Source organism: Ceraceosorus guamensis, assembly GCF_003144195.1.
Source record: "Ceraceosorus guamensis strain MCA 4658 unplaced genomic scaffold IE81scaffold_41, whole genome shotgun sequence".
In the NCBI taxonomy this organism is placed as follows: Eukaryota; Fungi; Basidiomycota; class Exobasidiomycetes; order Ceraceosorales; family Ceraceosoraceae; genus Ceraceosorus; species Ceraceosorus guamensis.
This window is the reverse complement of record NW_020290036.1, coordinates 24,635-51,525: the sequence shown is the minus strand read 5'-3', so window position 1 is coordinate 51,525 and position 26,891 is coordinate 24,635. Positions and strand designations below refer to the sequence as shown.

The 26,891-nt window shown below is 55.6% G+C and overlaps 7 protein-coding genes across 7 annotated transcripts; 5 read left to right on the top strand and 2 right to left on the bottom strand.

Moving 5' to 3' along the window:
• Positions 1-386: 386 nt before the first annotated feature.
• IE81DRAFT_170964 (hypothetical protein) lies at positions 387-1,562 on the top strand. Its single transcript, XM_025510622.1, has 4 exons — positions 387-736; positions 805-1,204; positions 1,276-1,340; positions 1,396-1,562. Exons 1-4 carry the CDS (start codon positions 542-544, stop codon positions 1,459-1,461), a joined length of 726 nt encoding a protein of 241 aa, XP_025368696.1. The 5' UTR covers positions 387-541; the 3' UTR covers positions 1,462-1,562.
• A 795-nt stretch (positions 1,563-2,357) lies between these two features.
• IE81DRAFT_324394 (hypothetical protein) lies at positions 2,358-5,615 on the top strand. Its single transcript, XM_025514220.1, has 6 exons — positions 2,358-2,510; positions 2,576-2,658; positions 2,716-3,522; positions 3,587-3,836; positions 3,903-4,278; positions 4,355-5,615. Exons 1-6 carry the CDS (start codon positions 2,491-2,493, stop codon positions 5,132-5,134), a joined length of 2,316 nt encoding a protein of 771 aa, XP_025368695.1. The 5' UTR covers positions 2,358-2,490; the 3' UTR covers positions 5,135-5,615.
• A 62-nt stretch (positions 5,616-5,677) lies between these two features.
• IE81DRAFT_367351 (hypothetical protein) lies at positions 5,678-9,805 on the bottom strand. The gene is made up of 2 exons (XM_025517076.1): positions 9,209-9,805; positions 5,678-9,118 (listed from the first exon to the last, which is right to left on the bottom strand). Exons 1-2 carry the CDS (start codon positions 9,565-9,567, stop codon positions 5,842-5,844), a joined length of 3,636 nt encoding a protein of 1,211 aa, XP_025368694.1. The 5' UTR covers positions 9,568-9,805; the 3' UTR covers positions 5,678-5,841.
• A 1,658-nt stretch (positions 9,806-11,463) lies between these two features.
• IE81DRAFT_358746 (hypothetical protein) lies at positions 11,464-12,360 on the top strand (the record flags this gene model as incomplete). Its single annotated transcript, XM_025516706.1, has 3 exons — positions 11,464-11,805; positions 11,889-11,953; positions 12,028-12,360. Exons 1-3 carry the CDS (start codon positions 11,787-11,789, stop codon positions 12,358-12,360), a joined length of 417 nt encoding a protein of 138 aa, XP_025368693.1. The 5' UTR covers positions 11,464-11,786.
• A 1,474-nt stretch (positions 12,361-13,834) lies between these two features.
• Positions 13,835-14,253, top strand: IE81DRAFT_170887 (hypothetical protein). Its single transcript, XM_025510621.1, has one exon. It carries the CDS (start codon positions 13,896-13,898, stop codon positions 14,199-14,201), a length of 306 nt encoding a protein of 101 aa, XP_025368692.1. The 5' UTR covers positions 13,835-13,895; the 3' UTR covers positions 14,202-14,253.
• Positions 14,254-16,684: 2,431 nt separating this feature from the next.
• Positions 16,685-19,518, top strand: IE81DRAFT_330818 (hypothetical protein; the record flags this gene model as incomplete). The annotated part of the gene is made up of 7 exons (XM_025515210.1): positions 16,685-17,451; positions 17,528-17,733; positions 17,814-17,991; positions 18,060-18,306; positions 18,381-18,497; positions 18,568-18,718; positions 18,881-19,518. 7 exons carry the CDS (start codon positions 16,685-16,687, stop codon positions 19,516-19,518), a joined length of 2,304 nt encoding a protein of 767 aa, XP_025368691.1.
• Positions 19,519-25,622: 6,104 nt separating this feature from the next.
• On the bottom strand, positions 25,623-26,828 carry IE81DRAFT_170780 (hypothetical protein). Its single transcript, XM_025510620.1, has 2 exons — positions 26,067-26,828; positions 25,623-25,993 (listed from the first exon to the last, which is right to left on the bottom strand). Exons 1-2 carry the CDS (start codon positions 26,367-26,369, stop codon positions 25,715-25,717), a joined length of 582 nt encoding a protein of 193 aa, XP_025368690.1. The 5' UTR covers positions 26,370-26,828; the 3' UTR covers positions 25,623-25,714.
• Positions 26,829-26,891: the final 63 nt, after the last annotated feature.

Here is a 26,891-nt window from a genome sequence, read left to right as displayed (position 1 = left end):
TAGCGTAAAAGCGTGAATTGCACTGGTGACTGATTCAATTTACGCGCACGCGCGCGCACGCGATCAGCGCCGCGGCACATGCTGTGGATGGATAGACGCGCGCGGGCGTGCTGTGAGCGTGAGGTAGCTGCTGCCCAAGGCTTCTCCGATCACCCTCACGATGTGGCGGTCGTGTACCTGTTGGTAGGCACAAGCAACAGCTCAGAACATGAGCTGCGCGGGGGGCGATGACCCGCAATCGACAGAAGTGGGGCTGGAAGGACTCTAGCTGATGCGCCTGAGGTCAGACCTCCTGAATGCGACTACGATTCATGATTCCCGTGCGTGCCTTGCGCTAATGAGTTCAGACACCACAGCACCACAAACAGCTCATCACCAATCTCGGACTCGTGGAGAATGTATGCGGCGAAGCAAGGACAAAGCGAAGCTGCGCTTGCCTAGAAGAGCGAGAGGTGAGATTGGGCAAACGCCCCTGCTCAGACTCAGAACCCTTCCAGAAATCTATCACTGCGTCTTCTAGCCCTGCCTAGCACCTCCAAGTATGGCCGAACCACCTGCACCTACCGGTCCGGGGCCGACGACAAGGGACTTGGAGGCTGCGAAGGCATTCGGCCTTTCCGTAAACGGATTGACACCAGTCGACATCGGTAAAGTTGGACTTCCAGGCGATCTCTATCTTACACATGGCGATGTTGGGCCCACCTTACCAGCAATGCCAGATGACATCCTATTTCAGGTGCGTCGACTCGTCCCTCACGATCGCAGTTCCCGCCTTCGACTCACATCTGTTGCTTCCTCCTCTAGATCTGGTGCGAGGTGGAAGACCCACGCTCCTTGGTCAAGACTTGCCAAAGACTGTATAGTCTTAGCCGTTTGGTGGATCTGCGAGCACAGTGGCTGCTCAGTCGCTACGAAGCGTACGAGGTCATTTACGAAGGCATCTGCCGACCACGACTCTTTGATGCCTGGCTATTGCGAACGCTCCTCAACAGAGGTGCGAAGCTGTCGCGCGCTCTCGTACAGGAGGTGGCATACCGGTCGGTGTGTCATATCGAGCACGATTGGAAAAGTGAACAATGCGGCGTGAACCTGCATTGGGGAACCAAATTGTCCACTCCGGCAGTATATGCGGTCTTGAACGAAGGTTACAGACTATATGGTAGCAACGTCAACTTAAAGACACGCGATAACGACATCTTCTGTGGTGAGCGCAAAGAAGCCTCTGACGAGCTTCATCGCCTATCGCTGAATCGCTTCTTGGTCTTTGGCAAACAGGCGCTCTCTACGCCCAATCCGCCAAGTCGTTGGCCGATCTCAAAGACCTCTTCGAAGACTACAATGTGGGTCACGCTTTCGCATCGCTCAAATCTCGGCTTCACATCGTTGACGCAGCAGACCGCCCCACCAAGTTTATGCCCCTGCCTGCTTGCGGAAACATGGCCGTTCGGGCTGGGCTGGTAAAGACTATGGGAAAATACGGAACTCCGCCTCAGGGACATTGGCTCGCATACGTCACACTTCTAGGACGCCCTGCCCTTGCGCTGCACTTAGCACGGCAGCGCGGGTTCAGGCCACATGTAAGAAGACATCTGCTGCTTCCTGAGCTGTGCCACCATCTGATGCATCTTCGTCTACGATGACTCACCGCCATGACGAAAGCTCATGACCCGTCTGGGCGACTGGATCTGCAACAAGGTCTTGAGTGGCGTCGAACCTTTCGATACAGTGACTAATCCAGTGTTGGAGATAGAAGTGCGTGGCTCGACCGCATCTTCTGACTTGCACTCGAAGACTGACGCGTCACTAATCTCGCGCTTTCATCGGTAGGCTCTTCAGCGCCAAGGGCGTGCGGTGCTGTCGCGCGCTTGTGCAGCGACCATCATTTGCAGCCTGCGTCTACCACTGTTGAAGGAGTACCCTGCGCCAATTCTGAAGGACATCGATGTGTCGGGTCGCGAGATGCTTTCTTACGCAACTCTGTTGATGCTGGAAGATCGGGCCAGCTTGCACTTCAGCCTAAGCGAAGTGTTGCGGGAGATGATGGCGAAGTTTGCAACGCGACCTGAAGACGTGACTCTAGGCCACCTGTATCGGCACCTGGAGCTAGAGTTTGAGACGATTGATGGGACCCACGAAATAGCTATGACCACGTTCTGGCAAGCGCAGCAGGACGACCGCTCACTCGCGTGGGTTCAAGAGAAGCTCGGAAGACGCGAAGGTATGTTGCGCGAATTGGTAGCAGCAAACGCAACTTACTTCCACCAGCTTGGAGCACTCTAGTCAGAATAGACACATTACGTTTGATACTGCTCGGCAACTTTCAACGCAGCCCACTGCCAGCTCAGTATGCCTACTCGAAGCTCGGCAAGCCTTATGGTCGCAAGTTGATCTGTGAAGTACTTCCTCTTTTGGTTCGCCAACCCCACAAGGTGCGCTAAATCATTCAAGAGCGTCGGCGGTGAATTGCTAATCCCTGTATACTGGCCGACTATGAAGGGAGCTCTGCTCAGGTGAGTCACTGCGAGGTACTTCTGCGACCGCAAAGACTCCTCGTGCTCATGGTGATCTACCTCAGGAACCTCTGCGATTCCTCGAACCGCGTTGAGGCATGTCGAATGGACTGTTACAGTGCATTGAGCATGGTCATTCGAGGAGCCGGTGCGTGGAAGACTGTACGGCGCTCGAGCAGCGTTCACCCTGACGCCTCGTTGCTAGGTCTGAGCGACGCCCAGGTAGCTCCGCAAATATGGAGACTGAACATGCGATGGGAGCCCGGGGTGGAAACACCAACTCACACGGCAACTCAGTATCAACGGGGACAAAGTTCATACCTCGCGCTTGAGAACGATCTTTTCTTTCGGATGAAGAGAAGCAGTGGGGAGCCGGACCTGTATGGTCATCATTGGCCTCTGGTGCAAGGTCTCTCTTCAGCAGACGAAGATGTCATCCCTTTTGAGCGAAGCTCTTACTTCGGCGATGTCGAAAGCTTACAGGTGTCCTCAGCAGGCGAAGACGTCTTTATCACTGAGCGAATCGCCTACGCTGGCGATGTAGAAAACTTGACCCTGTCCTCAGCACGCGAGGTAAAGTCAGCTCGTAAGCTGGCGACACTCGTGCGGGGCGCAACGAAGATCTGTATCGACTGTCACTCAGGGCACCTTCGGAGTGACGACTGCGCAGGATGGCTCGAGCATCCTGAGACATCTGTAGAAGATCCACGTTGGCAGGCCCTTTATGCATTGCGAAGGTGTGCGACGGTTCCAGATCGCAGAATCGACATCGGGCCATATGGAACTCCACCTCTTTCCGAGCTGCGTGCCGCTGCGAACGCGTCACCAATCCAATACTTGAACGTGCAGGAGAGAGCCGCCCGTCGCGACTACTTCGCACGGCGCAGTGAGGATTACGCGACGTGCGAAGGTGTCGTGGAGGCCAATCTGCCTCTCTTCGCAGCGGCGCCTTCGGTAATACAATCCATCGGCGCTGCCATATGCGATTTCTTTGATCCGACGAGTCTGGAAGGTAAGTTGGAAAGTTCGACAACACATATCTCGCTCTGACTTTCAACGTATGTTTCTCCTTGAAGCTGATGTCCTCGCGCAGCATTCACTCGTTTGCAATGGCTTTGAGGGACGACCAGTAACAAAGCTGCTCGACAACGGTTTGCCAGTAACACTTCAGCACTTTAAATTAGTCATGCTGCAGAGTGCAGCGGTCCCAGCAGTACTCTTCAATCAAATCATCGAAGGCTGCCCCTTCAAGGTGGACTGGCACGCATCGATTAACGCTCCTGACACCGAGCTTCTCAACCGCGCAGAAGCGGCGACCGATATTTCGTGAGTTGACGAAAGATGCATGCTGACCAAAGAAAATTCAGTGACTTAGGTCCATGCGTACATCAGTAACGACATTCGCGACCAGATTGCCGCTCTTGCCTTCAGCAGTCAGAATGAGGAGACGCAGATCGATATCGAGGTCAGCGGCACGTACCAGACCATCATCATCAAGCGGGCATGCACCGAGCCCTCCGGAATTCAGCGACCGCACATCATCAAACCATCGCCGACCTCTCTTCCCCAGCAAGACGCTGCTCATGAGTCAAAAGAAAATTACGAGCAGCTGTCTGACGGCTTCGATTCTTTAGCCGATCGGGAGTCACCGCTGTCATCTTTCGAGGCATCAGCCCAGAGCGTCGCGTCTGACCCAGCTACTTCAAGCAGCTTCAATTCTAGCACAAGCGACACCAGTCAGTTCTACTTTGGTTGGTTCGAGAATAAAGTCAGTGTGTGTGATATGTCAGCAGGGCGAGGTCGTCAAACAGATCCTGACAAAACATTCTTGCCTTTGATTCAAGCCCATTCGCATTCCCAGATCAAAGAGCACAGAGCTGCTCAAAGGCTTGGAACTGTGGATAAGGCATCTAGACGCGCTGCTCAAGCTGGAGAACCATCGTGTAAAAATACTTCTTTCCATCGGCGCGCCAAATGGAAGCACTGATGAACCCCGTTGGATCAGCCCCCGCAAGAGACCAGAACCCTTCAAGACCAAAGCCCAGATAGTCCTGTTAAGAGGTGTCCAACGTATCAAACGCTACAAAAAGGCGCTCGTTGCAGCCAAAAAGATGCAATCGCCCAGCAAGACACAAATACTGGCCGAGCTTGCTGATTTATGGGCTGACCTGGAAGAGCAAGCTGCCGTCGAAGCAAAGCTACGCGACTTGCCTGAGATGGTGAGCTCCATCCTGAGTAGCAAGGAGCGACACACCCGCACAGGTCGCTGTCCCAAAACTCGCTACAGCATGGGCTATGTACTTCCACGGGACCTCTCAGACGAAGACGACGACCCAAATTTTGACAATCTTCTTTCAAGTGAGAGCGAGGCCACTTCCGACAGCTCGCTTGAGCTTCCGCCTCAGTGCAAATCGCCCAAAGCGCGCCGTGGATCCCGTGCGTCTCTGCCCAAGCGCAAGTATGAGCAATCGGAGTCCGATGCAGATGCGGATGAGTCCTCAACGAATATCCAACTTCGACCGGAAAGCAGCGCCAAGAGCCGGGCAAAGCGTGCATCGAAAAGGGCTAAAGTCAAAGGTGACCCTTACGAGAGCTCATCCTTGTCAAGCCTCGGCGAAGACTAGAGGAGGCGCTTCTTGTAGTGTGCGCTCAAATCGAGTATGCACTCTCTTCTAGCCGTCCGCGCCTGGAAGATCAGAGTCATTTTCACGCGGGCTCTGCACTCTGCTATTGAATCCAAGGAGGTCGTGTGGTAACAAAACCCACGTACGTGTACTTCGCCGTCACCTCCCACCCACTTCTTCCACACAATCGTACTCTGACAGGCACCTTTTCCTGGCAAGTCCCGTAGACAAAGACGAAGATTTCTCACACGAAACGCCCCTTTCAGCTCGTTTCCAGACAAAGACAGAGATTCTTCGCGAGACTCCCTGTTCCGCTCCTTTCCAGACCAGAGAAAGATTCCTCCCGAGACTCCCTTTTGCGCTCGTCGCCGTCAAAGGACAATCGTCGAGCACTGACTTGTAAGATGACGTAGATCGAGCGTCTTTAGAACAATGACAAGCGCCGCGCATCAGAGGCAGCAATCAATCCACTCGAAGCGGTCAACACAAGAGCAAAGAGCAGTCTCAAATCGAGAGCATGCAGCCATAGAGGGTTGACTTGGACTCAAATTTGTGCTATTGCGGTTGCCGTACCAATACAATTAAAAGAGGGACTCATCCCGTAGGGTATGATGCAGAGGAGCCTGCTCTTGTAGCGTGTCAATCACTTGAAATAACGAGATGCATGCTTTGGCACCTTCACGAAACTTTGCCTTTGTCGACTTTGCTCAGGCGCCGTGCACTGTGTCTGAGACCCCAGCCTGACCAAGCTTGCATGTGCCCCAGCCGAACTCCAGCTCAGCATCTGCTGTTCTTCGCCGACGTGTCCCCGTCGAGCGATTACGTGCATTTGACTTTTGCGCAAGAGGCTCTTGGGCGTGAGCGGAGGACGGGAAAGGAGGAGGAGAAGACGGCACCTTGTGCCTATCAGGTATCGCAACGGCTGCATCTTCGCGAGGCGCACGACCGCCGCTGCTGGAGCATCGACGAGAGCGCGCTTCCGCCTTGCGATGCTCAGCTCTTCTAGGATGCTCGCCGTGTCTTTTGCCCACGATCTGTGCGTCGTCTCTAGCCTGAGCGCTAGGCAAAGGTTTCGAAATCTGAACGGGCGTCTGCTTCCTGTGCGCAGGTGATGGTAGCGCATTTGATCGTGATGGAATGTCGCGCAACGCATGAGCGTCTTGTAGAGGAGGGGGCAGCGCAAAAGGTGGAGGTGAAGCTAACCGGTGGCTAACATGATGGTGGTCTGCATCTTTCGGTGTCGATTCTGCCTCACTCGCGTTATGGCGGTGTGCGAAGCCGAGTGGAGACGTCGACACCACCGCGGGACTGCCAGAACCTGTCGCAGCGTCCTTGACGTGTCGGATGGTCTCGAGCAGTTTCTCTCCAAAGGAGCGATGACGAAGGTGTGGTTGGTGCACGTCGGTCATGGTGCGCTGCAGCGCGCGAACAGACCTAGTCGCGCCGCTGCCCACTGCTTGTGTCGCTGCACTTTGGGGAGCGGTCTCAAGCGCCAGATGCAGCGATGCAGTCGCTCGTCTTTGTGGAGAGCATGGGGCTGACATGACCTCTGGCGGCGCGAAATCGCAGGAAGGCGGGGAAGAGGCTGCGAAAGCTGCGTGTGTCGGCAAGTCGACGTCCTTGGCCGCGCCTGTAAGGGCAGCTGACGAATGTGCTGCATCATGCGACACAGCAAAGTGGGAAGTAGAAGAAATTCTCGAGCTCGTCTGGTCTCGGTGTCCCGCAAAAGGGCTTGTCGCGCGCGAAGCAAGCGCATACAATTTAGAAGCGGCGCTGGATGGCGACATCCTGGACCTGCGCTGCAGGTCTCCATCCGAGACGGACCCCTCTGCGTCGAGACAATGGCGAAGTCGATGCCAAGCATTACCCAAGCGCTCTCCATTGACGCTCAGCGCTGATACTTCTGGTCGGAACGCCAGCAGAGGTAGTACAGCGTCCGCGTCCAGGCTGCGTAGCGCGAGCTCTGGGCTTTGCGACAATACAGAAGCCACAAGCACTCCACGTCGAGTCATGGTACCGGTGCTCAAGCTTCGCTGTTGAGATCCAACCGGAAGTTTGTGTGATGAAGAGGCACGACCGCCACTGAGAAGCGAGCGATGCGGAGGCAACTGACCAAAGTGAAGCACGTGAGGTGAAGCGACGCGTGGCGCGTGCGGTGGCAAGTGCTCTTCTTCGACACCTGATGTCCTCTCCACAACAGCGTTTTGAACTGCCTGAAGAGGAGCGAACTCTTCAAGAGACTGGATAGCAGCTTGACCAAACGATGTAGAAGCGATCGTCGGCGACGGGCCTGCCGAGGAGACCGAGCGCCGCGGGCTGATAGGATAAGACCTTGGTATTCTTGCCAAATGTAATGCGGGTGTGTCTGCAGCTGAGATCGCGTTGGCCGGTGATTCTGGCCTGCTCACTCCAGAATGGTTCGAGGACGTATAGCCGAGCTGGTGCGAGCGATCGGTGTTTGAATGCAGAGATTTGGTCTCTACATCAAATTCGGGGCTCAAAGGGAGAGAGTCCTCCAGCTGTGCGTCGTCATATGATCGATGAGCAAGCCGCTGGCCGTCTCTACCATCAGTGACAGCCGCAAACCCTTCTCGTACACTGACCCTCTCGTCGTCTTGTCTGCCTTCTTCATCATCGTCGGAATATAGATCGTCGGAATCCTCGTCATACTCGGCCTCTTCCTCCTCGGACGCCGATAAGTTTCGCTCTTCCTCAGACGCTGCCAGCTCCGCACCCGAGCTTATTGAGTCATCATGACTCTGGCGGCGACCAGGCGCGGGGGATCCAGCACCCATCGCGTGGGGTCCTCTCAGAGCCTTTGCCTTTTCCTGGTAGGTGAGTGCAGAAGGGGCAGGACTTCCTCGAGATACCCTGCGCTTTGTGAGCGAAGCCAGCGAGGACAGCTTCTCTTCTGTCGTCGATACTCGAGGGCGGCCACGCGTGTGTGCTTCCCGCTCGCCTCGGGTGGGTTGCTGACAAACAGGCTCCAACACCCTGACGACAGGCTTGCGCTGATTTGCAGCGGCGTGGATGACGTCCACGTAGGGTGCTTCGTCCTCGTCCGTGGAGGGGCTTCTGACTTTGCTAATTTTGGAGGGGCGTGATCGCGGGCTGAGTAGTAGGCCGCCTCTGCTACTAGCCGCCGGGATGGAAGGCGCAAGTCGATGAGGACGATGACGCTCAGCCACTTCGCGAGGAGAAGAAGCAAACTTCAGGGTGCGCTGACGCGCAGCGGCTGCTGCTACCGCTCCGCAGAAGCGCAGCGACGGAGACGTGCTGTGCGGTCCATGCGGTCCAGGTTGTGTGTGATCCGAACGGATGCCACGGGTGTCCGCAGTCGCAGAGCCAGCGGGAGCGCGCAACGAATGCGCGGGCAAAAGCTCATTGTCCGAAGTATCACAGGGATGCCGCTGTTTCTGGACTGCATGTATGCGGTCAATGGTCTCTGCTTCGGCGCCGCTGGCCGGCTGACTCGTGAGCCCCGTAGAATAGTGTGAACGAGCAGTAGCATGACCCTCCTCCACGCTACTACCCAAGTCTTCGCTGTCACCCGTGTCGGAACCTGTCAATGCCGAAGCCTGTACCCTAGCATCATCACTGCTGGTTTCAGCTTCGATTGCAGCCGGGGGAGACATCAGCTTATTTACGCTGGTGCGCCTGGAAGCGACGGCTGCCGCTCGCGGTGCTGCACGCTCTTTAGCCTCAGATGGAGCATCACAAAAGACGAGTGAGCGCTGTCGACCTTCGATCTGGACTGCCGGCTGCATCGCAAGCAGAGGCGTTCCTGCTGTTGTCGAAGCTTCGGCCTGCTTACAGCCATTACTAGGTCCGGAAGAGTCCTCAGAGCGAGCTGGAAGTGCAGGCAATACACGCTGATTGTTGACCATCAAGCCATCCTGTACACCAGGCGACAACAGCGAAGTTTGGCGGATGCCATCACGCGCCGGTTTCATAGGTTCCACAAAGTGGGCGCGTGAAGGGTGTCTGTGATATCAACACATCGAAGGTCAGCGCATCATGGCGCATGCTCATGCTCCCGCTCCTGCTCCCGCTCCCCTCCAAAAGAACGCTTACCGTGAGTGAGCGGCCGCATCTTGCGTACCTGCAGTGCATGCAGGGCTGGACTGTTTCTGTGGCTCGTCGCCGAAGTGCTCGGCACGCTTCAGAATCCCGCACCCACTTGCCCGCCTCTGCTGCGTTGATGGAGGACCCGCAAGAAGAGCTGCTGACAGTAGACTCTTCTTGACAGGGGACGCGACAGCCGCATGTTTCTCTTCGTTCTCTTCGGCAGAGCGGAACGATGATCTGCGCACTTCCCCGCCCAAATGCCGCTTAGGGGCGCCCTCTGTAGACGTGGTTGGCAGCTGCGAGATCGGCGACGATGGAGACTTTGCACCAGCCAAAGGCCGTTTTTCGAAAGTGAGCGGCTCCATGCCGAGGCCTTAATGACTAGTGGATGCTTTGCAGACGTCCATGGAGTCGCTCGGTTCGCGATTCTATTATGCCTGTGGCAGCCAGGCAGCAAAGCCGCGAATCTTGCGCACAGCTACAGGTCCGCTGACCATTCTCCTCGCGTGACTTCAGACTGATTGTGTGGTGGCGAGGGTAAGGCTCTAGGTAGGATGCTTGTTGGCTTTTATGTTCTGTGTCAAAAGGGATGAAGGTTCGGAGTGCACACATTATTGTGATTGCATCCCAGACGCCCAAAGGCTGGTTGCCGCCCTTCACACGACGCCGGAGCAGCCAATCGCCAGCCAGCAGCCTCGCGAGGCGCGTACCACTCACCACCTCTATCTGTAGGCAAAATTGTGTCGCGTTGAGGGCACGCTCTCAAGTCTCAACCTCTGGACAAATTTTCCAGGCACCGAAGCAGCATACATGCAGGTCAGACGTACGCAATGGCAGCAGCCACTCAGAAACGGCGAGCGCCCAATCTCACACAGTCGCGAGTCACAGTCAACAGCAGCCCTAGCGATCCCCAACACACCAATCCAGCAGCAGCATGCAGCATGGCCCAGTGCGGCCGCGCGCACCGAGGAATGGGCGAGCTGCAAACTCCCGGCGCATCTACTGCAGACCAACCGAGCGGTAAGCGTCCTTCCACACTGAACAAAATCTTCAGCTCCACTCTTCTTCTGCCTCTTTGGCATTCCATGATTGGACCGTGACTCTTTCTCTTCAGCTGACGTGACTGAAAGCGCAACCCCCCTGCTGCTGCACTCTGCACATGTCCCTGCATGAGGATCATTGAAATCTATGCATGTGGCCCTGCAGCTGGCCATGTAGCTGGCTCAGCATGCAACGGTGGTGCATCCATCCATTCTGACCGCCGCTCCATTCCGCACACGTTGTTCACTCACTAGGCCTACAAGACCATCGCTCTCTTCACGATCACGCGAGCAGCTAGACACCGGAAGAAGGAACTTTAACGATTTCGCTATGCGAGACGCTTGCATGGTCAGAAAGGGCGTCCAGCCAAGCACGCTTCGCTACTGATTTTGCTCCCTGGCTGAGCAGACTGATGACGGGTCGGCGATGGGAACCCTGACAGTCACCCACGCCGGATAGCTTCACTATCTGCGATTGCTTGAAGCTGTCTCAGTTCGTGCCAGATTGAGTCGGGAGGCTTGAAGCGCGGGTAACGGCGCCATACAAATGCGTAGGCCTTCCGGATGGGCACCAAAAAAGTGAGTTGGGAGTCCTGTGCAGAGAGCACATCAACGTTGATATCCGCTAATGATAGGAGAGGCGGAACGAGGTTTTGAGGGAGCTCGCGTTCCTTTGCGTAGCATCACACGATTTTCGACAATCGTGGTAAGGAGTCGAACAGAGATCGTACGAACACCTTGCTGTAAAGGATGTGTGGTCCTGCTCGACTCAAGGTCTCATTCCCCGCCCGTGCAAGATTTGTGAGCGAGTGTCACGAGACAAGAGGCGCATCATGCATGGTTGTTTCTATATGACCAGCTGCTGCACCAGCTCGCTGTCTCAAGACGAAAGGGCATCGGCCGATCATTGCTCTCTCAATGCAAGTCGGCTTCTCGCCAAAGAAGCTTCTGATCACAGCACCGAATCACAAATGTCTTCGATCAAAGCGTGGATGCTGCTGGTGCCTCTTGGCTATGCCCTGCCGCACCGGACGCTAAAGTCATCAGACGCGCCGCCCACGATTGACGCGTGCAGCAATAAGCGATCGACCTCCCACCCACATCCAAACGTCGAAATCCACTAAGCGCGCATAAGTCGACCCTCACTTGTGGAGAAGTGGACCCTGATGACGATCTCGCCCCTCACATTCTCGATCAGAAGGCGTTTTCGCTGAGCACACGCTGTTGCGTCCTCGCACTCGTAATTGCGCTTGACTTGGACGGCGCCGTACCAGCGAGATCGCGGGGCTTGATATGGCAGCATGGAAGCCAATTGATGTCAGAAGGCCTCCTCGCTTGAGATCGCCCCTCTCACCTGGCAGAGCTGATCTGGGCAAAGTCCAGCAATCCGCAGGGCTCGCCAGACACAACTGTGACTGGAAGAAGGCTCGAAAGATCTTCTGATAAGCTCAAAAGTCAGACAGCCTGTATCCATTTCTCATCCCCACATACCCCTCAACGCCACTCAACTCGACGTCGCCACCAAGCTATCGTCAGTTCCCACCATGTCTTCATTAGCACAAGGTGAGTTCAGACTTATGCCGTGCTAGTGAAACGCATAGAGGATGCGCTGACGCATTTGAGCATTGCCGACGACCCTCGTCCAGGCGAGAAGATTAGCGGTCTTGGAACCGCGGGCGGAGGGTCCGAAGGCACCCGCTCTGACAACCCGGTGAGTCTACGATCTGAATTCAGCGGTTTCTTGGGATTTGCGCTAATAGTTCTTTGTCGCTGTATCGACTACAGTCCCAAGCTGGCCGAGGGGTTGGCGCTGCAGCGTCCAGAAGACCCGAGCAGGAGACAACAGCAGCTGAGCTAGGCAAAACACTTCCTAGCGAATTCAGTCTCGCTAACACCAAAGCCGACGCAAAGGGTCACGAGCATACTATGCCCAACCCTGAAGCCAACGACCCGGAGCTCAACACTGCTGGCAGAGGCGGCGATGAGGTTCAAATTCCGGTACATTCTCACGATATCGACTTGCCTGCCCATGCTCCTCATGCCCACCCCATGGCCAACGAGACTAGAGCAAATGTGCAATCGGGCATCTCTGGAAGCTCCAAATTTGGGGACAAGTAGAGCAAGGCAGGCACGAGCGACTTGTCGCTGCAATTGGAATGCACAGGTATTGGATGCTGTGATGCTGTATCCTCTCTCTTCTGATTGCCGGAGCTCGAGGCTGTGCATCGTGTCTGTCGGGTCGAGTGGTGCCTGAGCGACAAATTGAGATGGGATTGTCAGCTTCAGTAGTGGTGCCGACTGTGCATCAATATGTTTCAACTCGGACACTGGTGTCATGTTGGTGATGGATGCTCTCCGTCGCACCGGAGTCCGGCAATCTCGTTTCGTACTTGGGGTCCGACTTCCGCATCGAAGCTCGCCGGGTCACTGAGATTCAGTGACCAACGATACCGTCCCAGGAGGCAGTAACACAACCATGTTGAGCATGGACAGTAGCGGGCCTTTGGGCATCTGAGTGATTGTGCATCACCAGCTCGGCACGAGTGACGCCATCGCCGCAATCGTCTTTCGGACGGGAGCCAATCGATGCGACGCCAAGGCGGAAGCAGTGAAATCGCAGTGGCAACACATCAACAACCTTGAGTCAAGTGCGTTCGTTGAGATACGAGGGGCATCGTGATGCACGCTGGTCGGGCAGTATAGATGCTGACCACGTAACATCGCGTTTCGCCTCGTCAGTGGCGTGCTATAGTGCCTAGTCAGAGCACGCTCGAGTGATGATTGAGAAGCACAGCGCCTTTCGAGCGGTCAAACCTTTTAGCTCTGGCGCAAGCTGCCTGTATGAATGCCGACCTAGGAGACCAAGTCAAAATTGTGGCGCTGAATGGGCCTAACGCAGACAGAGAGGTGTTCGAAGCGTGAACCTGTCGTCACCTTCAAATTGGCGTTCCAACGAGCGGAGCGAGCTGTCATGCAAAGGATATCTTTGTGGTGAAAAGAGATGCTTTTGTAATTCATCTTGGACGGCCAGCGTGCCCGCTCGAGCCCTCCGCGAGTCTGAGATGACCTCTTGGAGGCCGCTCTTGCGACTTAAAAAAATGGTATTTCTTTGCTGGACTGAGGAAGAGTCAGAGAGAGTGAGCAAGCTGCCATGAAAGAAATGTCGCTTCCCCCTTGTTAGCTGTCGGAGAGTCCGGTTCGCAGCTGGAGCAAACGACAGCGAGGCCTATATTATGCGGAGGTTTTAGCTCAAGCCACACGATTTCGCGCACGGCCCGCCTTTGAACTCCCGTGTTCGATTTTAGCGCGCAACCCCCCCGCGCGCACGCGGGACTTGCCCCTGCATGCAAGCGCGCAAAGCTCGCAGCGGTTCCGCGGTTGCGTGATGCCCTGCAGCTTGAGCGGTGCCGCAACAATTGTGGCTGAGGCTTGAATGAAGCTCGTCCATCATCAGTCGAGGGCAATAAGCTCCACGCAGCCTTCTCGCCTTGCTCCGCTCCTGCACCAAATCATACAAGAAGCGCAGAGGCGTCTTCCAGTCGTGAGTCTTCCACTCATCTTGACCATCTTGACCTTGAATTGCCAAACGAATGCCGACCGTTGTGCAAAGTTTCGGGCGCCCTCTTGGGCGCGCACTGTGACTGATCATACTGATGACACTCGTATCAGTCGCCACTCCCTTTCGGGCTACTGCGGGTGCTGTAGCTGCGCGGGACGTTATGGGCTACCTCGTTCTCATTCACGATTGGTTTCGACCCCCGGCGTCCGGCTGCTCGTTGGGCAGAGGATGGCTGTTCTCCTGCCGCCGAGGCAAAATGAGGCGCTGCCTCACTCTGGAACTCACCTCACCTGTCGTGGCTAGCACCCACAACAAAAAGCTGCGGGTTGCTGAATTCGGCTTTCCACTGCGACGGCATTGCAAGCTTGTGCGGTGCCTGAGTGCTGTACCACAGCTGTAGGCCCGGCTTACATGGACTTTGTGGCCAGTTCGGCAGTCAAACTCGGGCAGCTTGGCCAAGAATCAATTTTCTCCATCCGAATCGCTATACCTGCCGATACAACTTGCCAAGCGTTGACATTTTGCGGCAGAATACTTGAAATGTAGTAGTCAGAATGGCAAGGCTTGGCTGTGAGTGGTGCGATTCTTACATCAGCGGTCAAAAAATGACAGTTTCTGCCACATTCGCCATTTCCCGTGGTGATGCCGGAGCCCGCTTTTGCGATCATGAATCGAGCGGCGGGAATCTTCGGATGGAACGCTAACGTCATAGACATCAGCGAGCACATACCGACCCCTCCCGTGCCTGGCCTCGCGCCGTCGTCAAGCTTCGTGAGTACAATCTTATTGTGGGCGATGTGAATGAAGCTCCGAGAAGTCCTTCTCCTGCCCAGATCGGGGCAGCTTGATCGAGTGCGAAAGCGAGCTGATAGAGAGGCTCTGGACGAGTGGGCTCGATTGGGGGTACAGTCATAATACCCCTGAATCTATATCAATCACTTCCGGACTTTCTTACCGCGTATACCTCGCCTACGCGGTGTATACCTGCATAGCTCCGGCCGGTACCGCGCTGCCCCCCCGCCGCTCCCGCGTTCGAAATGCGATGGCTGTGAGCCTTCTACAACACTTGCGTAGCCACTCACGGTCTTAGCGAACGGTGTCGAGCGTCTCGACACACGATAAACGGCAGATGTCGCGAAATGAAGAGGACGCCGCGATGACGACGGACCGGTCTTCTGTTCCGTTCTGTTCCGTCGAGGCGGCCCGAGTGGCGGCTCGGTGCGCGATCCCTTCCTCACTTCGCCTATAGAGCGCCATCAGTCAGCCAAAATACGCGCCATCAGCCAGCCAAAGACATTTCAATCATCAGGGTGTGACTGATGTGACTCTATAGGGCTCTGAGAATGGGCCTGCGATTGACGAGTTGCAGACTCAAAAACAGCAGCAGAGCAGCATGGACAAGTCACACCTTATCCCTTGATGAATCACCGTCGCGTGAGTGCGGCACTTCGCTCGCGTACTACTTTGGATTCGCCGCAAGGGACGACGAAGGAATCTCTATCTTCAGCCCCACTCAACTGTACGTTGCGCCTTGCAGCCTTGCGTTTTGCCCGCCAAAACCATGCAAGTCGTGAGTATCAGGGGTAGAAGCAAGCTCGAGGCCATCAGGCAGCAGCAATAAGCAGCAGGAGGTACGTGAGCCAAGCAGCCGAGCCGCTGCGCTCGCTGCTACCGATGGCTGCTGCATGCTCGACGCGTCCTTTACCACAATTGTGATTCTGATTTCGTGTGCTGCCCAGCTGTGATTGCGGCGGCGTTGTTTCTGGCCACACAGCATTCACAACATTTTACGGTTCACGACTGGGGATGGCGGGCATCTGGTCTGTGATGTCGGGGCTCATGGGTCGTCAATCACAAAATCACAAACCGCGGATGCACTTCTGGGCTCACCCTCAATCGTGAGTCAGAATCACAATTCGATTAGTCGTAGGCCATGCAGCCGTGAGTCTCTGGATTGATTCGTCTTGCGGCTGCGCCTAGGCCGACTTATTTGACTCGCTTCGAAGCTTCGTGATTGATCAGAAGGCAGGCTGACGAACAGCAGCAACCGGCAGCACAGCAGCTCGAAGAGTCGTGAATTGAGCGGCTCTTGCGGAATGACGCAAAGACCGGCAAGAAGTCCCACGCAGTTTGCGGTACCTCGTCGAGGGCCGTGCCCCCGCCTTCAACAACTCGCCGGCCGCTCTATAGTATACTGTGCCACTCAAACTGACTTGACCTCTGGCCAATTGCGCGTACCGGATCATTTCAGCCTGATTCCACGAACCGCTCGCTTCTCTTCAGCTCGCCACCACAAAGCAGGTCGCCACTCCCACCTCTTCATCCTCGCCCGCCACACCCTTGCCAGGTATCACAGTCAGTACCGGTATACGACTTACGCCTTCTGCGAGCAAGTCGGTGCGACACAGACCCCTCCCAAGCATCTTTCCCGAACGTTGTTCCACGGCTTCGACTCTTTCACTCGACTCGTAGACCTTCTACAAAGGAGCGGCGTCGTGATCCGACGCTGTGGCATTTTGCAACATCAAAGTCACTCTGCTATCCAGCTACATATACGCATCATCCACAGCAAACACACACTCTTTCTCAGCTTTCTCAGCTTGCTCCAATCGCAGAATTTCTCGACACTCTCTGCACGCTGGCACCGCCGTCAGGTACATCTGCACTGCTCGACAGTCGTCTCCTCGTCTGATCCGCCAAGGCCACAACGTCGTTTGCCGCGTGTCGTCCATCCTGATTTCCCGCTCTTTCTCATCGTCCACCTCGATCAACGCCAAGATGCAATCCGAGCTGGGCTCGCCGCGTCTAGGTTCATGTGGAGAGCCGCTGCTGTCCGGCCGGGGCGATCCTACTCGCCGTATCACCAGAAAGCGACCACCTTCCATGCTTTCCTTTGTTCCCGATCCAGCTTCTTTTCTGGCGCCCACCATTCCCAGTACCAACATCATCGTCGCTTCGCCCAAAGACTACGGTCGCGAAGTCCAAGCGCAACCTCAACCACCGACCAACAAATGGTTGCAGAGCGGTGCGAATCTGTCTCTCGACGACTTGTCCCCGTCTTTCCTCGAAGATTTCAACGCACCTCCGCGAGGATCCACCATCTCTGCACCGGCTGCTAGCTACGCTCAAGCATTTCAGAGTCACCAAGATTTGGGCATTCCGCGCGCTGCAACAGGCGCTCGTGCCGGAGGCTGGCTCGGCGTCGACACGTCCAGCGTACCCACGCCGCGATCCCGTTCTCACAGCGCACCAGGCTACTACGACGAAGCTAGAACGCCGCGCGCCGTGTCCATCCCTGCTGCCTACACTGCGTCAGCCGCTCCTGTGCTTGGCGAGAATTTCAGTGCTGAGCCTTGCGCACTTTACGATGGCAGCTTGATGCCCCGAAGGCTGGCTCCTTCGGACACTGTCACCAGGTCGAACAGCCTCTCTGGCGCTTTTGACATGGCATACACGACCCATGTCCAGCCTACTTCCGCATCCAACGTGGTGCAGTCTGAAGCAACCACGAACCCCCCGCTTTCGGGCATATCTCACTGGAAGCCTGACGCGACTCTGATGCAGCTCGCCTGCGAGGTCATCGAAGCCCACTCGCAGCCTCATCGCCGCGCCCAATTCGAGACGGCATCTCACAAATTTGCTCGAGCATGGTGAGTATCGGAATGTGTAAGCTGGTGAGAGTGGTACGTTGTCCTGCTCATCACCGACCTCTTGAATCCGAATCAGGCTCGAGTCCTCATATGTTGCCAGCGCCGCCACACCCACTGCGCCGATCCGGCGTAGCGCTATTGCTCGGTCGTACCAGCTCGCGTGCGCCCAATATGGCATCGTTGCGCCTCTCAGCGTTTCCGTAATTGGCAAAATCCTCAAGTCGACGTTTCCAGGACTGCAACACCGTCGTCTTGGATCGCGCGCCTGCAGCGTGTGGCATTGTGAGTTCACTCGCTAGCCTCGACACACATGTGCTTCGTGCTGTGCTAATGCTCAGACCAACCTGCGCCATTCCTCTCAGATCTCGGTCTGAAAGCTCTGACGCCGCACGAGGAGCACATGCTCGGTGTTGTGTATGATGCGATGGACGCTGAGCGTCGCGCGTCGGCCCCGACGAACAAGTATGCCCTAAGCGAGGCGGGTATGCATGCGCAAGATTCAGACTGCGACGAAGAGTCGTCTCTCGACGGCACCTTCGAGTGAGTGCGCAAGGCTCACACTATCCACGAAAATGCGCTCGAGCTTATGATGTATGCGCACGCCTCAGTCGCTGTGCAAGCCTCAGCAGCGACAGTTCCCATAGCCGTCAAAATAGCATCAGCGTTCTTGAAGTGGAGCAGATGCTGGACAATCTCAAGATCAACGGACGCGGCGTTCGTGCCATCTCGGACTGGCCAAGAGCTGTCAACACTGTCAGTATCGGTCTCGACGATCTCGCTCGCACCACCTGGGCCCAGCTGGAGGGAAGCTACCAGCAGCAGCTCGAGGCTTTTGAATCACTGGACTTTGCCATGGTGAGTTCTCAGTTTTCTGAAGTAGTCAAGTTTTGTGGCGGGCGAAAGATCTGACCACCTCTTTGCTGCCCCAGTTCAAGCAACTTGCTGTCCAGCAGTACCGTGGTGCATCCCGCGACACCACCTGGGCTATCTGGGGCAACGAAGCGCTGTGCGGGCTAGTCTCGTCCGCCGAGACTTTGCTTTACGAGGTGAGTCCAGATATTTGGATAGACGGCGCATCGGGTACTGATCAAGCCTGTCCACACTCTGGCGTTACAGCACCTTCTCCGTCTTCTCGACGCTCATATCTCAGATCCGCCCATCGAGTCGGTGTGCGCTGGTTTGCAAGATCTCGCCACCACGCTGGCTGTCGAGGTGTACGCAAGTCTGCACGGAGTGGACGGTGGACCTCGCCCATCGAGTCACGCCCGTACGTCCAGCAACACCACTCCACGCTTCCCAGATGCATTCATTGAGCAGAAGTGCGAGACCGTTCGTCGTTGGTCGAAGTGTCTAGGTGAGCATGCATCTGTGTTGCGCAGAGACTTCGGACATCCTGCTCATTTTAGTGGCGGTTGCATCCATCCTCCAGCTGGCATTTGCTCGATCTGGAGCGGTGTAATCGAGCTGCGTTCCCGCTCCCATCTCGCTTCGGAGGCGTGGAAAGGGTTTGCAGCTCCGCTAGACTTTACCGCACATGACTCAGCGCAGTTGGACCAATCGAGCAGTGCTCGCTTTGCCGACTTTGATGGTAGCGCTATGGATCCCGACGACTACTCGCTTTCGCGTCCACCCACACGCGGTGCTGACAACTCGCTCAACGTCGAGGCTACCAGCGAGATTTGGCAATTTAATGCGCCCAACAACAGCATAGAGAGTATGGCCTCAAGCGACGTCAACGAAACGTGCAGCAATAGCAGCAGCAGTGGGGCCAGCAGCCCGTCTTACAGCCTGTCTAGCAGCACATCCAGCTTGGACCTTCGCTCGCGCCACATGCAAGAAAATGGCTTTGGCAACATCATCACTAAATGGAGCGATGATGACGCAGAGGGCGAGAGGGATGAAGACTTTGACCAACTCATCTCTCCAGCCAGCTCGACGTCTTCCAACATGGACTGGGATGCTGCCACACCCAACAAGGCCGCTGCCCCCCAAGAGCATCTTGACGGTGCTGCAAACAATTCCGGTCTGACCCGCCTGGCCGACGCAGGACCTATGCTGGCCGTCTGAGGAGATCATGCTGGCACGAAGTTTGTCCCGCCCAGCAGGCAGGTCCTGCACGGCTGCATATCAAATGGACGATCAAATGCTGCTCGATGCAAGCATTCTCGGCACACTTTCCAAAAAGATTCCATGTCACAGGAGAAATATGTTTTGATTCTCATTCTCAGGTCCATCAGCTTCGAAGCCATCTTGTACTCCCAGTCTCTGTCACTCTCCTTTTCAGTCGTACATTCCGCGCCCTTTCGCGACCGGCCCACCGACATTGCCCGTCCAGTCTCGCTTTCCAAAGTCACCCCCTGGCAATTCACGACGCCCCACAGAAGCTCTGTGAGCTGTTCCCTCCCTCGTCTCCTCTCACAGCAGGTCTGTAATTGAACCCAAAAACCAAAAACGAAGACTACTCGAGACTCGTCAAGGAATTAAATGCTACTTGGCGCAGGCCGTACCAAGCATTTCCAATGAAGCGTCTCGAGTGAGAGGTTCCGAAAGCGTGTTCAAAGTGGAGCATTGGTCTGTGCACGAATATCATCAGGCATTACAGAGATATCTATGAGTTCGAGATCAGAGATGAAAAAAAGATGGGCGCGTCGAGGTAGGCACAAGCTAAGCACCACCTAGCAAGAGACGATACCATCCCTGACCGCCCCATCGGGTACCGCGTCTGGCGAAGGAGCGTCGGAAAGTCCAGCATTGCTTGCAGCAGAAGTAAAGGAGGAGGAAGAGGTGCTCGAAGCGGAGATTGGGGCACTGGCCGCGCTGGCATGCAGCGAGTCTGCCACTCCGCTTTCGAATTGACCAATGGTGATGAGCAGCAGACCGGCAGCCTTGATGCTGTGGATCAAGTTTGGCACATGATTCTGTTGCATGAGATGTGAAAAAGAGCGTGTCAACATTGGAAGCATCATAGCATGGCAGTGACAACCACAAGCCATGACAATAGGAGCCCATTCTGAGCGCCTACTCACAAGAATGACGGCGTCGACCATGATGCCGAGCAGATTGTTCGATTTGGCAAACCTGACTGCTTCGCAGACGCTGTTCCTTCTTGGATCCGGCTCGCCACGATCACAAGGGGCCAAGATGGTGTCTCCGTTGGCTGTCCTAGCCAAGCCGCAGTACGAAGCAAAGAATACAGCATCTGGGAGGAAAAATATCATCGCGAGGGATCAGCATCAGATGTGTAGGTGATCCGTATCCTATCGACATGACTCACAGTTGGGCTGCTTCCAATTCAGAGCTGTGCAGACCGTTGGACTTCGACTCGAAAAGAGTATCTTTCTGCTTTGCTGCTGCGATGTCGTTGATTTGCCCGTGCCTCCTTGGTGGGTGCCAGCTCGATACACTGCATGCAAGATGGCATCAACGAAATGGTTGACTTCGATCTTGGGCAGGGCAGGATTGCCCCTGACGTCGGCGGAAGAGGGGTACAAGACGTCGAGGTCGATGCCTATGGAGGTAGGCAGCATCTCGAGCAGATCCTCAAGAGTAACCATAGACCTCTGCAGCGCCGCTTTCCATTCTAGGAGACCCATGCTCTGCCGACGCTCCAAATCGTCGATTCTGAGCAATTGGCCCGTCGTGGTGGCAAGAGCTAAAAATTGTTGAGCAGTCACGCTTCCCACGTACACGTCAAAGCCCTCGATCGGAAGCGTGAAGGCGGGATAGACCACTGCGACCCCATCCTTGGTCACTTGCACCACCACTCGGAGATGCTCGCCCGACAAAGACGAAGCGGTGACGAAAGACTCGGCAGCCAGGGCGTTGGCTGCGCTGCTACTGGTAGAAATTGTAGCAGGCGCTGGACTTGCCACCGAAAGACTCGTCGGCGTCATCCTGTTTCCGCTGGTTGTCGTGCTCGCGACTGCAGTCACAGCACCGGATGCTGGCAGAGTGCTTTTCCAGTACGTCTCAACCCTACCACCAATCTCCAATTGCACTCCATCAAACGGCTTGACAAAGTCCAGCTCGAACGATACTTCGCCCACAACCTTGAGATACATGTCTTGCAATGGCAAGACGAACTTCTTCCGATCCGTCATACCTTCGAGGGACGAGGGAAGTGCGACGGCTTTTCCGATCACCTTGGATCCGAAGGTAGGCATGAGCTCCCATTCCAGGCAGAATTTCTCCACCGCTTCGACTTGGAACGAAAAGACTTCTCGCTCATCCGCTAGGGGGAGAATGATTGTGTGAGGAATGGTAGTGGTGGAAGCATCAGGACGCGAAGTCATGACCAGCTTCAAGGACGAAGTGGCGAATTGCTCGGGCCGATTTGGATCCTGCAGCTTGTAGAGCCTTACCGAAGAGTCCGTCAAGGCTACGGTGACCAGCGCCCTTTTGTCGAGATAATTGTGACCGTACGTCCTGAATGGGATGATAGGAGGCGGTAGAGAGAGGGAAGGGATACCGTCGATCTCTCCGTCTAGATCCAGATCCGGCAAGTCTTCCTCGCCTCTGCTCTTTTTCCTGGGCTTTGGCGAAGGCTGCGCTTGCGATTGATCTGGTCGTTTCCTGGCGCCTGTCGATAACGCTGACTGCGCAGCATCGATAGCAAGCGTTTCAGCAGCCTTGCGGCCGGCATCCAGCAACAACAGCAAGCAGTCGATGTGACCCCGCCATGCAGCGTAGAAGATAGGCGTTCTAGCCTTCTCGTCAGCAGCAGTGACTTTGCTACCAGCAGCGATCAGGACTCGCGCGCAGTCGGCGTGGCCACCTTCCGCCGCAAAGAAGATTGGAGTCCACAGCGTGCCCTTCTCCGGTGCGTCCGGATCAGCACCGGAATTTAGTAGGAGATTCAGGCATTCGGCATGTCCCTCACGGGCAGCCAAAGCCTGAGGATAGAGGCCCTCTGGATTGGCTACGATCTTGGCCTTCCTCTCTAAAAGCATGCGGGTGATCTCAACATGTCCTCCTTGCGCCGCCAAGCCCAGCGGTATCAAATCCGAATTGCCTTGTGGATCTGCGCTCGCTCCGTGAGAGAGCAGGATGCGAACTACTTCGACTTGACCGCTCATGACAGCAAGCACGAGGGGCGAAAATCCGTCCAGGTCCGCAGTGGTCGCGTCCACGGCGGGAATGGAGAGCAAGTATGTGCACACGTCGGCATGACCTGTGAGCGAAGCGTACGAAAGTGCTGTTCTTCCATAGATGTCCCTACTTGACACGTCGATGCCGTTCTTGACACACGCGTCGACCAGCTGCAGCTTGCCTGCGAGCGCTGCTTCATGAAGAGACGTTCTTGAGTTGATGTCATCGACAAAGTGGTAGTCGGGAAGCTGTGCGTTCATAGCCGCCTGAACCGCCTGCGGTTTAGCGTGCAGTAGAGCCCTCCATACGATCCTTTGGACGCTTGTGGAGTCTTCGCTTTGCGAAGCGAGTCTTGCCATCTCGCTGGCAGCAGCTGCTCTGCCCGCCTTGACTGCAATTGTCAGATTCTCTTCCAGATCCGATAGCACGTCCACCTCCTGGTTCCTGGCTGCCGCAAAGTCGAGACGTTTCTCAGGTGTCAACTCATCTGCGGCATCTGCGTCCGTCGCCTTGTCCCCATTTCGACCCCGACCTGTCTCCGCAATGTTTTCTAGCTCGAGAAGATTTGCTGCAGCAATGTCGCTGAGCTCAGCAATGAATTCCCTATTGAAACAAGCTGTTGGGGGATCACGATCATCTGTGAGCAGCATGCTCGTTGTCACCATCACGCCAAAGCCGACTCACGCTGCACCTCGACCTGGCGGGCCAGATAAAGCTCCTTGGTCTGCGACTTAGAGCGCTTGTCCCACTTCTTCAAGATTTTTCGAAACCCAGTGGCATTGATCTCGATGAATTGCTGCAATGCAGATGGGATGTCAGCGATGGTGACGGCTTCTCGCAGTGCGCTTGCGAGTAGAGGCACTTACCTGCAGCTTGCTCAAGTCTTTTTCGAAATATCGAAAACCTTCGTGCAGCGCATAGAAGCTTGGGCTGTCCTTATTGAGCTTCGCTGGACCTCTCCTGGACAGAATGAGCTTGCGCTTATCGACCAGCGACCTCAACCTCGCCTTCAGCTCAGCTTCCTTGGTCAGGTAAAACGCATTGATCTTTTCCAGCTCTCTCTCCAGCTTGAAGAAGAATGCAGCCTTGTGGATCTGCAGCTCGTCGCTCTTGGCTCCCCCATTACTGATGCTGGAGCTGATAAGTTGAGCGCTCGCGTCTGCTCTTGAGTCTGCGGCCGTGGAAACGCCGGCTCCTCCGTTCGCGAGCACCGTTTTGGCAGCCTCTTGGGCTTCAGCAGCGGCGGTCTGAGCAGATGCATCGGCAGCAGCCGTCTCGTGGAGAGCGGGACTGGTCTCTGCGTGAAGCGGTATTGCTGAAGATGCCTCGCGGCCTTCCTGTATCACTTCACCATTGGAAGGGAACGCGGGCCGGATGCCGGATGCGAAAAGCGCAGCGTCTGTGAGGCGTCCCTTTTCCAGCGAATTGATGATCTTCTTTAGACTCTTGTAATCCAGGTAATATTGGCCCCATCCCGAGATTTGCTGTCCAAGGATTTGCTTTCCGAACTATGCATCGGAGAGGTGCGATGAGGAGGGACCCACTGTCAGCACAGATGCGGAGCATGCACCGAGGCGATGGCAAAGACGACATGTGACGCCGCGGAGCGTCAACGGCTGCTACTATATTACCCACCTTCATTTTGCGAAGCTAGGCTTGCCCTAGTGTCCGCTGTATGTTTCGATGTGCAGCCGAGTACCCAAATGTCCTGCCTTGCCTAGTCTCGTGCCCCCACGTGTCCAACGGGGTAGACTTGAGAATGTCCGACTTTAGAGCGCTAAGAAAACGCAGGGCAAGCAGATTCTTGTGAGAAGACACTTTTTCCAGAGACCGCAATTCGAGGGTGAGCCTACGAAAAGTCGGCGATCTCGAGATGGACAATGGGACCCCAACGCGAGATGAAGATGTCCTAAGAGGAGCTGCTGCAAGCCTCTGTCATGATGAGTGCGAGCTCTGACCTCGCTGCGGGTAGTTGCTTTGTCTGAGAGCTCGCACTTCAGCTCTCAAGTTGGTGATGGAATGCTGGCTGACTGAGGTGAGGGGAGGTGATGAAGGATTGTTTGAATCTTCCAACACGATCCCCAAGTCCCCTACAAGCATCACAGAAGGTGCATCTATGCGTCTCGCGCGCGTACTACGTACGTCCCGCTCCATCGGCTTGCTTTGACGCTAAGGCGCACGCGCGAGAAGCCGTTAACGCGCGAGCGCGCTGCGCTGCCCTTTCAAGCAATCGCAACTCACGACTCTGACGGACAAAAGGCTCACCCGCACTCGATTACGACTCTTGCACGAGGCTTCAGTCCAGCTCAGCAGCAAACCTTCTTTCACCGCTGGTCGACTGTGCGCTGCCCTGCGGAAAAGCAGCCTCGCGAGAGGAGACGCGGCTGTCAAAGTCGGTGCTGTCTGCTGTGCCCCCCAAAGACGGTTCTTGATGCTCGCTGATCGGTGAGAACGTGCGCGTGCGCGCGCAAAACCGCGCAAATGCTGCTGATGTGAAACCTTGCGTCCGTGCGTTCGGACCATCCTGCTGCACGCCGAATTTCACAGGCATCGTCCACACGCCGACGCTCAAATCTTCAGGGCGAACAAAATTCGAAATCAAATCCTTTGCGACTTCTTGTTCTTAATTTTGATTCACATTCAATTCAAATCGTTGCCTCGTCGACTCGTCCGAGTCCGCTCGACTTGGCATGCAAAATGTTGGCTGCACGCGCTTCATCAGGCTCGTTAATCACAATCAAAATCTTGAATCATCAGTCACGAGTGAGTCAAAAGTTCAATGCCGGAACCTTTCGCTCATCAGCGCTCAAGCGCGACGGTGCTGAAAGAAGAAATCCTGCTACACATGTGATACCCATCCATTCAGAAATTCATTACGAGCGTTTGAGGTCCAAGGCGAAAGCAGATCGAACACAGCGAGGGAGACAATTGGATGGGAGGACGGCGGCCGAGATGAAGAGCGGATCGGGGGAGACGCTCTTGGAGTGGTAGGAGCGAGTGATGAAAGAAAGACGCATATCGGGAGCGTATCAGGCAAGCTTTGAGGAAGCGCTTGTCCATCTAAGCAAAGGAGCCCAGCATGCCAGGCAGGCGATCCAGAAATTGATTCTGGGATGGCTGTCCTTTTGGGAGGTGACAGCCCGTGAGTGGTGACAGCCTGTTTGCTGGTTACCGTTCAGTCGCCATCGATGCGGAAGGTCTTCAGACTTGGAGGACCTGGAGGCAGCAGCGCGACGCAGTCTTGGCATGGCTCTGGCGGACTCGGGATGGTCACGGTCGTGACACAGTGCATCAAGAGTATGGTGACAGTTGCGATTTCTGAGCTTTTCTGCTTGACTTGGTTGAACAGCGACGAGTGGCTCGGTACCAATGACCCGAGAGGGCGAATGTAGTCTCTTTCAAGTACGACTGCGACTTCGTTCTCTATGTCTTCCGGAAGATGTTCCACCCCTTGCTTGAGCCGCCTTGGCTGCGTGTGGATGAACCACTGGTCGATGCGCCTGCCTCATCGCCTTCCTCTTCCGTGCTTCTCCTTTTCTCCTTTTTCTTCTGAGCGTTGGCGGGCTTGAAGAGGAGCCGGGCGGCGTGATGGAGCGCTTGTTGGTCATGCTTGAAGGTGCTCTTGCAAAGATCATGCTTAAGCTGAAGCTAAAGGACTGAGTAGCGAAGGCTGGATCACCTGAATCTGAACTTTCGACAGTTATGTGTGGTGGGATGGGCTGAAGCGTTGCAAAATATCGATTTGTGTACTGCAGTAAGGTTGAGATGCGGTGAGTTTTGGGAGCGAGGAGCTCTCTTCGATCACGCATCTTATAGGCTGCGATCGACATGAGTGTTCGCTCGACTGATCTGTCATTGCGTAAGGTGGAATTGTGCCCTGAGCCCAATGGTGCTACGCGAATCGCGCCAGGGTTGGAGAGCTCCTGCTACAAAACGTTGCGGGCTCTATCTACGTCAGCTCTCGGGCGTCCCGAGCGCCTTGATGACTCAAGGCCGTAGGCGACGGAAGATTGCTGAGCAGCATGCAGGAACGCAGGAATGCCGAGCCGAGGCCCTTTCCTCCGAATGGATGGGACAGCTGCGATACTTGATGTCAAGAAAGAAGGGAAGGATGTGCGTAATGAAGCAGCCTCTCCTGGCTGAGCTCTCCGTGCTGAGTCCCATACGTGCGTAGCGGTAGCGTTCATGCGATGGTTGACCTGACCTGAGCGACCACAACGACCGTCGCGTCTGACGCGCGCTAGACACCACCACCAAAGCAGAGATAGAGGCCATCGCAGCACCCACGTTTGCGATCAGGTTTCCGCCCTGAACCCAGCATCACTTTCCCATGACTCTGTCTTGCATTTCGC

Excerpts from the sequence above, each read along its gene's own strand:
- IE81DRAFT_170964 (XM_025510622.1), top strand. The coding sequence starts at position 542 with ATGGCCGAACCACCTGCACCTACCGGTCCGGGGCCGACGACAAGGGAC. Across the intron at positions 737-804 it reads CAGATGACATCCTATTTCAG|ATCTGGTGCGAGGTGGAAGA; the intron begins GTGCGTCGACTC and ends TTCCTCCTCTAG. Across the intron at positions 1,341-1,395 it reads ACCTCTTCGAAGACTACAAT|ACCGCCCCACCAAGTTTATG; the intron begins GTGGGTCACGCT and ends TTGACGCAGCAG.
- IE81DRAFT_324394 (XM_025514220.1), top strand. The coding sequence starts at position 2,491 with ATGAAGGGAGCTCTGCTCAG. Across the intron at positions 2,659-2,715 it reads CATGGTCATTCGAGGAGCCG|GTCTGAGCGACGCCCAGGTA; the intron begins GTGCGTGGAAGA and ends CCTCGTTGCTAG. Across the intron at positions 4,279-4,354 it reads TTGGTTGGTTCGAGAATAAA|CCCATTCGCATTCCCAGATC; the intron begins GTCAGTGTGTGT and ends CTTTGATTCAAG.
- IE81DRAFT_367351 (XM_025517076.1), bottom strand. The coding sequence starts at position 9,567 with ATGGAGCCGCTCACTTTCGAAAAACGGCCTTTGGCTGGTGCAAAGTCT. Across the intron at positions 9,119-9,208 it reads GATGCGGCCGCTCACTCACG|ACACCCTTCACGCGCCCACT; the intron begins GTAAGCGTTCTT and ends TTGATATCACAG.
- IE81DRAFT_170887 (XM_025510621.1), top strand. The coding sequence starts at position 13,896 with ATGACACTCGTATCAGTCGCCACTCCCTTTCGGGCTACTGCGGGTGCT.
- IE81DRAFT_170780 (XM_025510620.1), bottom strand. The coding sequence starts at position 26,369 with ATGTCGATCGCAGCCTATAAGATGCGTGATCGAAGAGAGCTCCTCGCT. Across the intron at positions 25,994-26,066 it reads GAAAAAGGAGAAAAGGAGAA|CAAGGGGTGGAACATCTTCC; the intron begins GCACGGAAGAGG and ends AGGCGGCTCAAG.